Source organism: Rhinolophus ferrumequinum, chromosome 12, assembly GCF_004115265.2.
Source record: "Rhinolophus ferrumequinum isolate MPI-CBG mRhiFer1 chromosome 12, mRhiFer1_v1.p, whole genome shotgun sequence".
Taxonomy (NCBI): domain Eukaryota; kingdom Metazoa; phylum Chordata; class Mammalia; order Chiroptera; family Rhinolophidae; genus Rhinolophus; species Rhinolophus ferrumequinum.
Window position 1 is genome coordinate 270,665 of NC_046295.1, and position 12,980 is coordinate 283,644.

General features: G+C 38.1%; 1 protein-coding gene across 1 annotated transcript in view; it reads right to left on the bottom strand.

The window, feature by feature from the left end:
- Nucleotides 1–7,775: 7,775 nt before the first annotated feature.
- IARS1 (isoleucyl-tRNA synthetase 1) overlaps nucleotides 7,776–12,980 on the bottom strand; it is a 79,187-nt gene continuing 73,982 nt past the window's right edge. Inside the window, exon 34 of the mRNA XM_033122624.1 lies at nucleotides 7,776–8,364. Coding sequence (XP_032978515.1) covers nucleotides 8,282–8,364 — 83 coding nt within the window. The 3' untranslated portion in view covers nucleotides 7,776–8,281. The remainder of the gene's footprint in view (nucleotides 8,365–12,980) is intronic.

The following is a 12,980-nucleotide window of genomic DNA, read 5'->3' on the forward strand; positions in this document are numbered from 1 at the left end:
CCCCAATAAGTTAAAAATAAATTAATAAAAAAAAAAAAAGAAAAAAAAAGAAAATATCCATGTGGGTCTATTTCTGGATTCTCTGTCTTAATGATATATTTGTTATCTTTATGCCAATTTCATAGTCTTAATTATTATAATTTTATAAGTCTTGAAATCAGGTTAAGTCCTCCAACTTTCTACTTCTCTGAAAATTTATTTGGCTCTTAAATCCTTTGCATTTCCATATCAAATTTAGAATTAACTTGCTCATGTCTATGAAAAAAATCCTGCTGGGATTTTGACTGGGATTACATTGAATCTATAGATCAATTAAGGAGAACTGTCAGCTTTACATTATTGAGTCCTTGAATCCGCGAACACTACTATGAACTAAATTGTTCCCTCAAAATTCATATGTTGAGGCCTAGCCCCCATGTGACCATAATTACCTTCATAAAGGTAATTAAGGTTAAATGAGATCATAAGGATGGGGCCCTAGTTAAGTAGCACTGGTATCCTGACAAAAAGAGGCAGAGACATCAGGAGTGCTCATGCACAGAGGAGAGATCATGTGAGGACACAGTGAAAAGGTGGCCATCTGATAACGCCAAGGCGAGCGCCCTTAGGAGCAACCAAACTTCCAGACGCATTGATCTTGGACTTCTAGACTCCAGAACTGTGAGAAAATAAATTTCTGTTGTTTAAGCCCCTAAGTCTGTGGTATTTTGTTATGGCAGCCCTAGCTGACTAACATGATACATCAGTTTCACTTATATAGGTTTTCTTTATTATCTCTAAGCAATATTTTGTAAATTTCACGTCAAAGGTACTGCACATCTTTGCTCAAATTTATCTCTGAGTATTTCCTGGTTTTTGATGCTATTACAAAGATTTTAAATTTAACTTTTCTTCACTTATTAAAAATACTTTTAAATTTTGTTTCAGATTCCCATATACCTCATACCCAGTTTACCATATTGTTAACATCTCACATTATATTTTCACAGCTATTTAACCAACGACAACACACACACAATACAGGCAGACCTCAGAGATATTGCAGGTTCGGTTCTAGACCACCACAATAAAGCTAATACAGCAATAAGGTGAGTCACACAAGTGTTTAGGTTCCCCAGTGCATATAAAAGCTATGTTTATGCTATACTGTAGACTATTAAGTGTGCAATAGCATTACATCTAAAAAACAGCATACATACCTTAATTAAAAAGCATTTTATTTGTAAAAAATTCTAACCATCATCTGAGCTTTCAGTGAGTTGTAATATTTTTTGCTGGTGGGGGGGTCTTGCCTTCACTTTGTGAAAATCACAATATCTATAAAGCACAATAAAGTGACACACAATAAAATGAGATATGCCTGTATTGTTAACCAAAGTCCGTATTTTTTTCAGATCTCATGAGTTTTTTCCTAAAGACCTTTTCCTGTTCCAGGATAACATCCAGAATGTCACATATTTAGTTTTTATGTCCGCTTTGTCTGTGACAGTTTCTTAGACTTTCCTTGTTTTTGATGAACTGTCCTTTTGATGAGTGAGGCATTCAGAATATCTCTGAATTTGGGTTTGTCTGAGATTTTTTTCTCATGGTTAGACTGGGGTTATAGCTTCTTGGGAGAAGCAGAGAGATAAAGTAGCATTCTTATGTCATACTGAGGATATGCTATCATGACTGGTAATGATAACATTTATCACCTGTCCGAGGTAGTGTTTGCCACTTTTCTAAACTGTGAAGTTACTTAAAAAAAAAAAAAATTAACATTTTAATAACATACATAAAAAAAAATTTTTTTTAATTACCTTATACCTAACAAAATAATTTCTTATGTTTTATGAAGACTTTAATTGGATTTATCTTAGCAGTGTTCATTTATGTAAATTTTTTGTACTGCATTTACTCCATTATGATGAAGTTCAATCCTTTTGGAATCACAGAAGAGATGACACCAATACGGCTACAATATTGTGCCCTCCTGAAATGCTTCTATTCACTTCTGAGCCGAGCTGTGAAGAAGTTACTTTTTAACCCCCTTCCATACTCTACTCTTTGGAAGTAAGTCATTAAGCAGAGCCCACTTTCACAGTGTGGGGAGTTAAAATACACTGCCTTCATGGGGACTATGTATATAAATTATTTGGAATTCTGTACAGATTTGTCTTTTCTCTATTTAATCATTTATATCAGTATGGACTCATGGAAATTTATTTTATATAGTCCCCCTAAGTGGATGCATAAGTCCCACCCCTAGTGGATGCATGAAACACGACAGTATCAAAATCTATATATACAGTTTTACCCCTTTAGGTGCTTATCTATGATAAGGTTTAATTTATAAATTAGGCACAGTAAGAAATTGACTAATAATAGAACAATTGTCACAATATACTCTAATAAAAGTGAATGTGGTCACTAATTTCAGGGGATCCCTTGCTGAAGTCCTCGTACTGACAACTAAGTTTGCGAACTCATCCTAGAAAAAGTGCGACATACCTTATCACAAAGTATCACTATGGTCACATTCGAAGTACTCCCCTTGGGAAGCTAAGCACCAACGCCAGTGCCTAGTCCACCCTTCAAAGCAATTTTGGAACTTTATTTTCTGGAATGGTCATCAGAGCTATTGCCGTATTAACGATGTCCTGAATGTCATCAAAATTTCTTAATATTCTTTTATTTTTTAATATTTAATATTTTTAAATATTCTTTTAATATTTCCTTTATCTTCAGGTAAACAAAGAAGTCATTGGAGGCTAGATCAGCTGAGTAGGGAGGGTGTTCCAATACAATTATTTATTTATTGGCTAAAAACTCCCTCACGGACAGTGCCGTGTGAGCTGGTGCATTGTCGTGATGCAAGAGTCATGAATTGTTGGTGAAAAGTTCAGGTTGTCTAACTTTTTCATATAGCCTTTTCAGCACTTCCAAATAGTAAACTTGGTTAACTGTTTGTCCAGTTGGTACAAATTCATAATGAATAATCCCTCTGACATCAAAATGGTTACCAACATTGTTTTGACTCTTGATTTGGAGTGACGGAACATTTCTGGTTGTAGAGAAGTGGCTGACTTCCATTGTACACTTTGACACTTTGTTTCAGGGTCATATTGGTACACCCATGTTTCATCACCAGTGATAACATGGCCCAAAACATCGTCTTATCTCTCCAAAGGTCTTGGGGAACTTCGACTCTCCTTCGCTTTTGTTCATTGGTGAGTTCCTCAGGACCATTTTTGCACACACCTTTCTCAGGCCAAGATTTTCAGTTAAGATTTTCCTAATTGTTTCTCTATCAATATTTACTTGGTCTGCTATGGTTCTCAGTCAGCTGATGATTTTGACGCACAAGCCAACACATTTTTGCAATGTTTTCGTTAGTTCTGCTCATTCCTGGCTGCCGTGACCTCTCTTCATCAGTGACACATTCTCTCCCCTCAGAAAAACGTTTAATCCATTTGTACACTGCTCTTTTCTTCATGGCATTATCCCCATAAACTTGGACTAACAGGTCCCTGATTTCACTTCCACTCTTGCCAAAAACACGCAAAAATAATGAATGCCACTCAGCAAGAAACCGCCACACGTTGACACAAACGCAGCCGTGAGACACTGATATACCAACGTTATGAAACCTTACTGAGCTGTTTGTACAGTGCTGTAATGTAAGCACCAAATTTGTGAACTTAATTGTCAGACCTGTATAGCTTCAGTGCTTTCTGTGCAACATGCTGCTGTTGATTGGAACACATTTTTTGTTCATGTCTTATACCCATGAATTTAATGTATTTTCCATCTCAGTTAAGCATTTATCATGTACCGTGGTTTTAACTTTTGCAGTTTGATGTGAGAGAGCAAAACTAGCATAAATTTTTTTCCTTCTTCACAATTTTCACAGGTAGAAACATTTGTTCTTACTGTAGATCTTACCAACCTCAGTATACAATTTTTTCTTTCCTGTGTCAAGAACTTCCACCTTTTCACTTAAAGGAAGCACTTTACAGCTTCTTTTTGGCATATCCAAATTGCCAGCATCACTACTCTTGTACTTTGAGGCTGTTATTAAGTAAATAAAGGCAACTTGAACACAAACATTGCAATATTGTGACTGTTGATATAATTGAGACAGCTACTGCTGTGCTTCCCCGAAAATAAGACCTAGCCAGACCACCAGCTGTAATGCGTCTTTTGGAGCAAAAATTAATGTAAGACCTGGTCTTATTTTAATATAAGACTGGGTCATATAATATAATACTGGTTCTTATTTTTTGCACCACAAGACACATTAGAGCTGATGGTCTGGCTGGGTCTTATTTTTGGGGAAACACGGTGAGTGACTAATGGGCATGGATATGCTAGACAAAGAGATGATTCATGTCCTGGGTAGGACAGAGGGGGACAGCTTGAGCTTTCATCACACTACTCAATTTAAAACTTATGAATTATTTATTCCTGGAATTTTTCATTTAGTATTTTTGGGCCACAGTTGACTGTAACTGAAAACATGTAAAATGAAACCACAGGTGGGGGTGGGGGACTGCCATACTTTGGATTTAATCCAATACTAATTTTTTTTCTTGTTCAAATTGTTCCAGCTTTGGCTACTGGGAGCAGTTACAGGTTGGCTTCTTTAACAAAAACAAATCTAAAAATTGTTATAAAAATTACATAAAATTTACCAGCTTAATCATTCTTAAGGATACAGTTTAGTAGTATTAACTGTATTTACATTGTTGTGCAAAAGACTGCTAGTACTTTTTCCTTTTGCAAAACTAAACCCATTCCATTTTACCAACTCCCCATTTCTCCCTCCCTGCAGCTGCTTGCAACCACCGTTGTATTGTTTTAATGAGCTTGACTACTCTACGAGGTGTGATCAAATAATAGTGCTTAAATGAAAAAATTTCAGTAAAAGACACATTGCCATTAATTCCCCTCAAAACACTCCCCCTCACTTCGAACACACTTATCCCATCATTCTTGCCATTTTTTGAAGCAGTTCTGGAAGTCCTCTTTCATGAGTGTCTTTAGTTGTGCTCTCATAGCTACCTCGATGTCCTTTAAAACTTAGGAGTTATTTATTTCTGGAATTTTTCATTTAGTATTTTTGGGCCACAGTTGACTGTAACTAAAAACATGTAAAATGAAGCAGATGAGGGTGGGGGACGGCCATACTTTGGATTTTAATCCAGTATTAATTTTTTTGCTTGTTCAAATTATTCCAGCTTTGGCTACTGGGAGCAGTTACGTTTTGAATTGATTCGAAACGTTTACCTTTCATGGTCATTTTGACTTTGGGAAAGAGCCAGAAGTTGCACAGTGCCAGATCCGGTAAATAAGGTGGATGAGGACACACCGTAATGTTTTTATTTGAAATTGCCATACCAGAAGTGATGTGTGACATGGAGCCTTTCCGCTGTGATTACAAAATATGGTGAATGTTGCTGCCAAGTGCGATCCAACAGACAGACAGGGATCTTCAATATGGGGAGTGGTGCGTCAAACTTTAGTAACTATGTGACAAGTTGCATCTTGTTCAGTGCAGTCAGTCAGGTGTAAGCTACGGTTGAAAGGTGTGTTTAAAAGTGTGCTGTAAATCATTCTCCATCATGACAATGTTCTGTGTCACACATTGCTTCTGGTATAGGGCAATTTCTGTCAAATAAAAACATTGCGGTGTGTCTTCATTGACCTTATTCACTGGATCTGGAACCGTGCAACTTCTGGCTCTTCCCCAAAGTCAAAATGATTCAGGACATCCAGGCAGCCATGACAGTGCAACTGAAGACACTCGTGAAAGAAGACTTCCAGAATTGCTTCAGAAAGTGGTCAGAATGCTGGGATAAGTGTGTTCAAAGCCAGGGGGAGTGTTTGAGGGATATTATTGGCAATGCATCTTTTACTGTAATAAATTTTTAAATTTAAGCATTCACAGTATTGTTTGATCCACCTCGTAGGTACTTCATATAAGTACAATCATACAGCATTTGTCTTTTTGTGCCTGATTTATTTCACTCAGCATAATGTCCTTAAAGTTCATCTTTCTTTTTAAAGACTGAATATTCAACTGCATGTATAGACCCCATTTTCTTTACCCATGTATCTCTCAATGGACGTTTGGATTGCTCTACCACTTGGCTGCTGTGAACAATGCTATAATGAACTTGGGTGTGCAAACAGCTCTTCAAAACTCTGCTTTCAGTGCTTTAGAGTATATGCCCAGAAGTAGAATTGCTGGATCATAATGTGGTTCTATATTTAACATTTTTTTTTTTAAATTGGACCTAGGAGTATCTTTTTTTATTTCCTTTCTTTTTTTTTTTTTAATTGGAGAATGTTGGGAAACAGTGTATTTTTCCAGGGCCCATCAGCTCCAAGTCAAGTCATTGTCCTTTATTCTAGTTGTGGAGGGCACAGCTCAGCTCCAAGTCCAGTCACCGTTTTCAATCTTTAGTTGTAGGGACGTGCAGCCCACCATCCCATGCAGGAATTGAACCGGCAACTCTGTTATTCAGAGCTCACGCTCTAAATAACTGAGCCATCCAGCTGCCCCTCCGGCAGCTCAGCAGTAGCTTGTCGACTTCAATCTAGTTGTGGAGGGTGCAGCTCACTGGCCCATGTGGGAATTGAACTGGCAACCCTGTTAAGAGGTCACGCTCTAACCAACCGAGCCATCCAACTGCCCCTGTATTTATTTATTTTTAAAGATTTTATTTATTTTTAAAGATTTATAAAATAAAGATTTTATTGCGGAAGGACACACTTTATGGGGAACAGTGTGTACTTCCAGGACTTTTTTCCAAGTCAAGTTGTTGTCCTTTCAATTTTAGTTGTGGAGGGCGCAGCTCAGCTCCAATTGCCATTGCTAGTTGTAGGGGGCGCAGCCCACCATCCCTTGTGGGACTCGAGGAGTTGAACCGGCAACCTTGTGGTTCAGAGACCACTGGCCCATGTGGGAATCGAACCGGCAGCCTTCGGAATTAGGAGCACGGAGCTCCAACCACCTGAGCTACCCAGCTGGGCCCCCTCCCGACATTTAATTTGTTGAGGAACCTCCATACTGTTTCCCACAGTGACTGCACCATTTTACATCCCCACCTACAGTGCACAAGGGTTCGAATTTCTCTGCATCCTCGTCAACACTTATTATTTTGTTTTGTTTCTTCCAACTTTGTGGGTTTGGATTTGAATAGTTATTGTAGCATCCAGAGAGATGCACCATGCAGATTTCCCCTTAGGAGAACCTGATGCAAGAAGCATAGCTGGTTGACAGCTTCCAGCCACTACACATTCAGATCCACTGAGGCGTTCGTGCTAAGACCACGCCTACCTGGGGCTGCTCCAAGCCACTGACTAAGCAATGCAGCAGTACAAAGACAGGTCATTTCTACCCAACTCTGGACTCTTTCTAAAAGGAATCCTAGTCTTGGGACTCTCGATTGACCTGATCAAGATTTTCTGAGAGTTGCACTGCAGTCTAGGCTGTTTCTAATTAATCTTCCTCTCATCTTTTCCCAGGTGCCAGACCTAAATTGTAGTCTGCAGGCACCCTCTATTCTTGCTCCTTCTCCCTTTTACTCCTCATGTATATTTCCCCCAGTGAATTCTTGCATATCTAATTTTGTCTTGGCATCTGCTTCTTTGCCACACAAGATTTTGGGAAGAAGTAAAATGAGATGTTTTAGTCCACGTTTTAATACAGAAGTCACTATGAAGTTTCTGTGTTCTTTAAAGATTATAAATTTCAAGTTTCATTAAACTATGAGAGAATGAATTACTTTTAATACATTTATTATCTGAGAGAAAGCATGTTTATTGTTTTGATTTACTGAAACAAAATATTCCATCAAATTACCCAGGAAAATCCAGGTAGCTGAAATATATATAACAGTGTCCATTCCTTCAAGCGGTCTTATATTTAAGTTTTAAAAGACCATAGAATTATATATACCATGCCATTAAATCACTTCTACCTTCTATACTTCTATAGTTAAGAATTTAAGTAGAGAAACGAACTCTGTAATGCTGAGGTAACACTGTAACCTCTATCAAACATGACTGCATAGGTGTTTAGGTTAAGTGTGAATATTACTGTGAGGTCTCAAGCCACTTGTTGAATCAATTCCATTTCATATTCAGACCCAAAACGAAATATTATACTTGTACATGCACCTGAAGGAAATATCTTCAGTGTGTGTGTGTGTGTGTGTGTGTGTGTGTGTGTGTGTGTGTGTAGGGACAGGTACATGCCAGGAAAAGGCTGACTGACGATACTGATAACTGAATGTTAGAAGTCAGCTGTTGTCGGCAATACAGAAATATACACAGTCTTCGTGTTCAAAGTCTTCATGGGGATTTCCTCTGTAATTTCTGGAATAGAAGGAAGTTAAAAAATAATAAATTTTCTACCTATTCTGGATAAATATTTTAAAAATGTCAACTGCCCAAGTAGCAATGAATTTGGCCTCACCTTAGAGAGGTGTGACCTTTGTCCCAGCTCCTGGGGATCTCTAAAACCATGAAATTCCCTGAGTAATAGTAGTGTTTTCTGTTATTCGTGGTGGGCCCTTGATCACATCTGATAGTTTACGCTAATGAGATGACGCCAGAAAGACCAACCATGATTCAGGGTAGGAGTATGATCAATCACATGGGCAAGGAGTCAATCATGCCTACATAATGAGGGCTCAATACAAACTGGACGCCAAGGCTCGGGCAAGCTTCTCTGGTTGGTCACACACTACATACGGACATGCATCAGGACCAGGACTCTTTGGGGGGAAGACAACTGAAGCTCTGTGTTTGGACCCCTCCCAGATTTGGTCCTGCATATCTATTCATTTGCCTGGTTCTACGTTTTATCCTTTCCCTGTAATAAATGAAGTTGTGAATGCAATAGCTCACAGTAAGTTCTGTGAAATGTGTTAGCAAATTACCAAACCTGAGAGTGGTTTTGAAAAACCCTCTGAATTTGCAGTTAGTACCAGAAGTGACAGTGGCCTTGTGTGGACCCTTCCCTTTGAGGCTGTAGTTGGACCCTAACCTCTTACAGTTGGGGTTAGAAGTCTTGGTCAGACTTATGGAGGACTGTTCCCTCAACCAAACTAACTCGGTATTGCCCAAGATGTCCCCATAACCCCTCGCTCCATACCACCAAACAGGTACTTCCTACATTTACAGAAAAGGCTTAAACATAAAGCCAAGCCAGTAGCCCAGATTTGTGGTTCCTGTAACAGGAAAAATAGCCATTTCTAGGTCTGGGGAAGTAAGAGTACATGGTAAGACTAGGACATCTTGTGATGCCAGAAAACAAGATCTTTTCCAAGACTGAAGGGCTCATGTCAAAGAATACGGGAGCCAATATGGCCAAAGGTACAAAATTTGAGTATCCAAAGCATAAAGCAAATGCAGTTGAATATATAAAAACTCAAAAAGGGAGAGGAAATGAGAAAAGAAAACTAAAAAAAATTCTTTGCCTAGTGTGGGGCATTTTGCTTCTAGTGAAATCTGAATTCAAAGGAAAGGATCAACTTTCTCCAGAAATGGGTTCTTCCTAGTGGGAATATTGACTGTAAAAATACTCTCAATGCTGCCTTCTTAATAGATAACTACAGGATCTGGAGATGATATTTAGAATCTAGTGGAATAAGCAAGAAGGCATCAGTGAGTTTTTAAAACTGTAAGCCTTATGTGATCCTTCTAATTTACCAAATTATTAACATTTTACGAAAGGTAATTTTCAGAGGAAAAATACAGTGAAAATGAGGCTAGAGATACCAGCTTGTGTGTCAGGCTCCCTCCTCGCTTGGCGGTGGGCTTAAAGACAGCAGCCCATCTTCCCCGCATGGGACCCTGGCGCATAGTTCCAGGAGGAACAGAGCGACAATACTGTGTTACTATTCTAACCTGTCTGGGGGCTACATGAAATGCTTACATAAGGTGCTTATCTTTGTTTTGCCTAACTTGGAACTCACTCAGGGCAGAAAGTGGTAGGTATTGCTTAAAAACAATGTAAGGCAAATAAAAAGCCACAGCTGTGTGGGCAAAAGATTATGATTGAAATATACACAGATTGCGTAAGGCCAGGGAGGAAAAGCAGGAGAGTTTCTGTGGACAATTAGGGCATTAAAAATCGCCCAGGCCAGGATGCATATACAGAAAAGACCTGAGAAGACCCAAAGCTTTCAATACTGAAAAAGGTAAAGGCTTTTCTAGCCAAATCTGGCTGCTCCTCAGGCTCAGTGCAAACAGGACATGAAGGCTGAGGCAGAGTTGTAAATAGCCTGGCTGTGCTGATGGAGTGCCCCACACAGAGCCAATCCGCAGATTGGAAGAGGCGGGTATTTTGTTTTTAAACTTGAAGCTCCTGGAGGTCAAAAAAACCTCTATCAAACGGTAGCTGGATACAAGCTAAAGGAACAGAGACTTCAGTGACTACAGACAAGCAGGAATACAGTCTTTGCAAAAAATCATTGGGAAAAATCATAGAACAAATGAACGATTCCAGCCTTTAAATATCAAACCCAGCAAATTCTAGGGAGGGGGAGAAACTGATTTCCAGAGTTACCACAGTATAGTATTCAAATGTCCAGTTTTCGACAACAATAACAACAAATTACAAGGCAGACTAAGGAAAGTATGGCCCATTCACAGGAAAAAATAAATTGATAGAATCTGTCCCTGAGGAAGTGCAAATACTTGAACTTGCAAACACTCTAAAACAACCCTCTTCAATGGAAAACCACAGACCAATGGCAAGGCCAATGGAAATCACAAAGAATTAAAAGAAAACCATGGAAACAAGTATCAATAAATTAAGAATATCAATAAAGAGAAACTATAAAAAAGAACCAAATAGAGATTCTGGAGTTGAAAAGTACTATAATCGAAATAAATTCACTAGAGGAGCTAAACAGTGTATTTAAGCAGGCAGAAGAATCAGTGAGCCTAAAGATAGGACATCTGAAATCATCCAGGCAAGTGGACCAACATACAATACATTATGGGAGTTTCAGAAGGCTAAGAAAGAAAAAGGTAGAAAGAATATCTGAAGAAATCATGACCAAATCTTGAAAACAGTGAAAGAGAAGCAATGTAACAGGGATATTCAGTAAGATTAACAACCGATTTCTAATCAGAAAACATGGAAGCCAGAAGGCAATAGGATAACATATTTAAAGTGCTGAAAGAAAAAACTATCAACACAGAATTCTCTATCTGGCAAAAGTATTTTTCAAAAATTAAGGAGTGATTAAAACACTCCCAAACAAAGAAACAAAAAGCTGAGGGAGTTCATTATTACTAAACTTGCCCTACAAAAAATGGTAAAGAGAGTTCTTCAAGTTGAAATGCAACAACGCTAGACAGTGACTCATAACTATGTGAATGGTTACTGCATTTTTGGTTTGTAGCTCCAGTTTTTGTTTTGTACATAATTTAATAGGCAAATACATAAAACACAATTAAAAATTTATATTTATGTATAAAGATGTAATTTATGACAAGAATATAAATGGGCAGAGATGAATAGGAGCAGAGTTTTTATAAGTTAAATTGATATTAATTCAAAAGAGATTGTTATAAATTAGAATGTCAACTGTAATCTCCATAGTAAACACTAAGAAAATATCTAAAAAAAATACACAAAAGGAAGTGAGAAGAGAATCAAAATGGTATACTACAAAAAATCAAATACACACAAAACGTGTCAGTGAATGAAGGAAATGAGGGACAAAAAAGGTATAAGACTTTCAGAAAAGAATCCCTGCAAAATGGTGGAAGTCCTTCCTTATGAATAATTACATTTTATTATTTTAATTTTTTAAAAAAATCAGAGCCTAACTGACCCAGGGGAAGGGGAATACCCAACTCTAGCCCCTTATAGCCTTCCTTTCTCACCTAAGGAGAAAAAAAATTAAAAAGCTGAGAACACCTGTGAAGGTCACAGCCCAGAGCCACAGGCTCACTGCAGACTGAGTGAGACCTAATCATAAAATTATAGATACCTTCCCACTTCCCCTCCCTCCACACCCTACCAGGACACCACCTGGAGCCCTGTATGATAACAGGGGATTACCGCTGAAAGAATGGAAATAAAGGACATTTTAGAAATCAAAACAGTGTAACAGAAATGAAGAATGCCTTATACCTAAGAATATCATATTCAAACTGCAGAAAATCAAAGGTAAGAGGTAACTCTGGAAAAGATAAGGCCAGGCAGTTTACCACCAGTGCTAGAAGACAACACAAACCCTGATTCTGAAAGTCCAATAAATCCTAGGCTATAAGGCTGTATAAATAAAAACATGGAATGGTAGAAGGTTTTTAGTTGGGATGATAACGATGGCTATAAAGAGAAAAAACAGACCCCACTGGAAACTTGGGGGAAATGATTCCAATGACACCAACATTAAAGCGAACATGCCCGATGTGTAATAGGGATTACAGAGCAGAACTTAGAGGGGAGGGCTCGGATGTCAATAGAGAAGTTGTCAGGACAGCATGGAAGCTGATACCACAGAAGTGGATGATGCAAAGTGGGGTATGAGACAGAGAACATGTCCTTGCAGACACTGGCCTGTGCCTGTGCAAGCCATCGTCCTGAGTCTATCTTCTGAATTAGTCGATGGGGAGTATGTCAACTGATCACCTAGCTCATTCTTACGCAGCTTACTGAGAAAATGCATGTGAGACTGCTTTATAAACTGTAAAGGAGGAGGTACAATGTGTTGTAAGTTTCCTGCAAGCTGTTATTTTACAACAGTGTTATCATTTTGATTCTTAGAGAACAATTTAGGATCTGCAAATATGCTAGTTTTTCTAGAAACAGGGATTTTTAATAGCATACCAATATAATTTTTAGATTATTTCTAAAGCAAAAAGTAATCATCCTTTTAAATACTATATTTATAAAGATTATATTATGGCTAATTTCTGGAGAAAGCAAAAAAAAAAATACTAGCACTACCTTTCACACACATAATCTA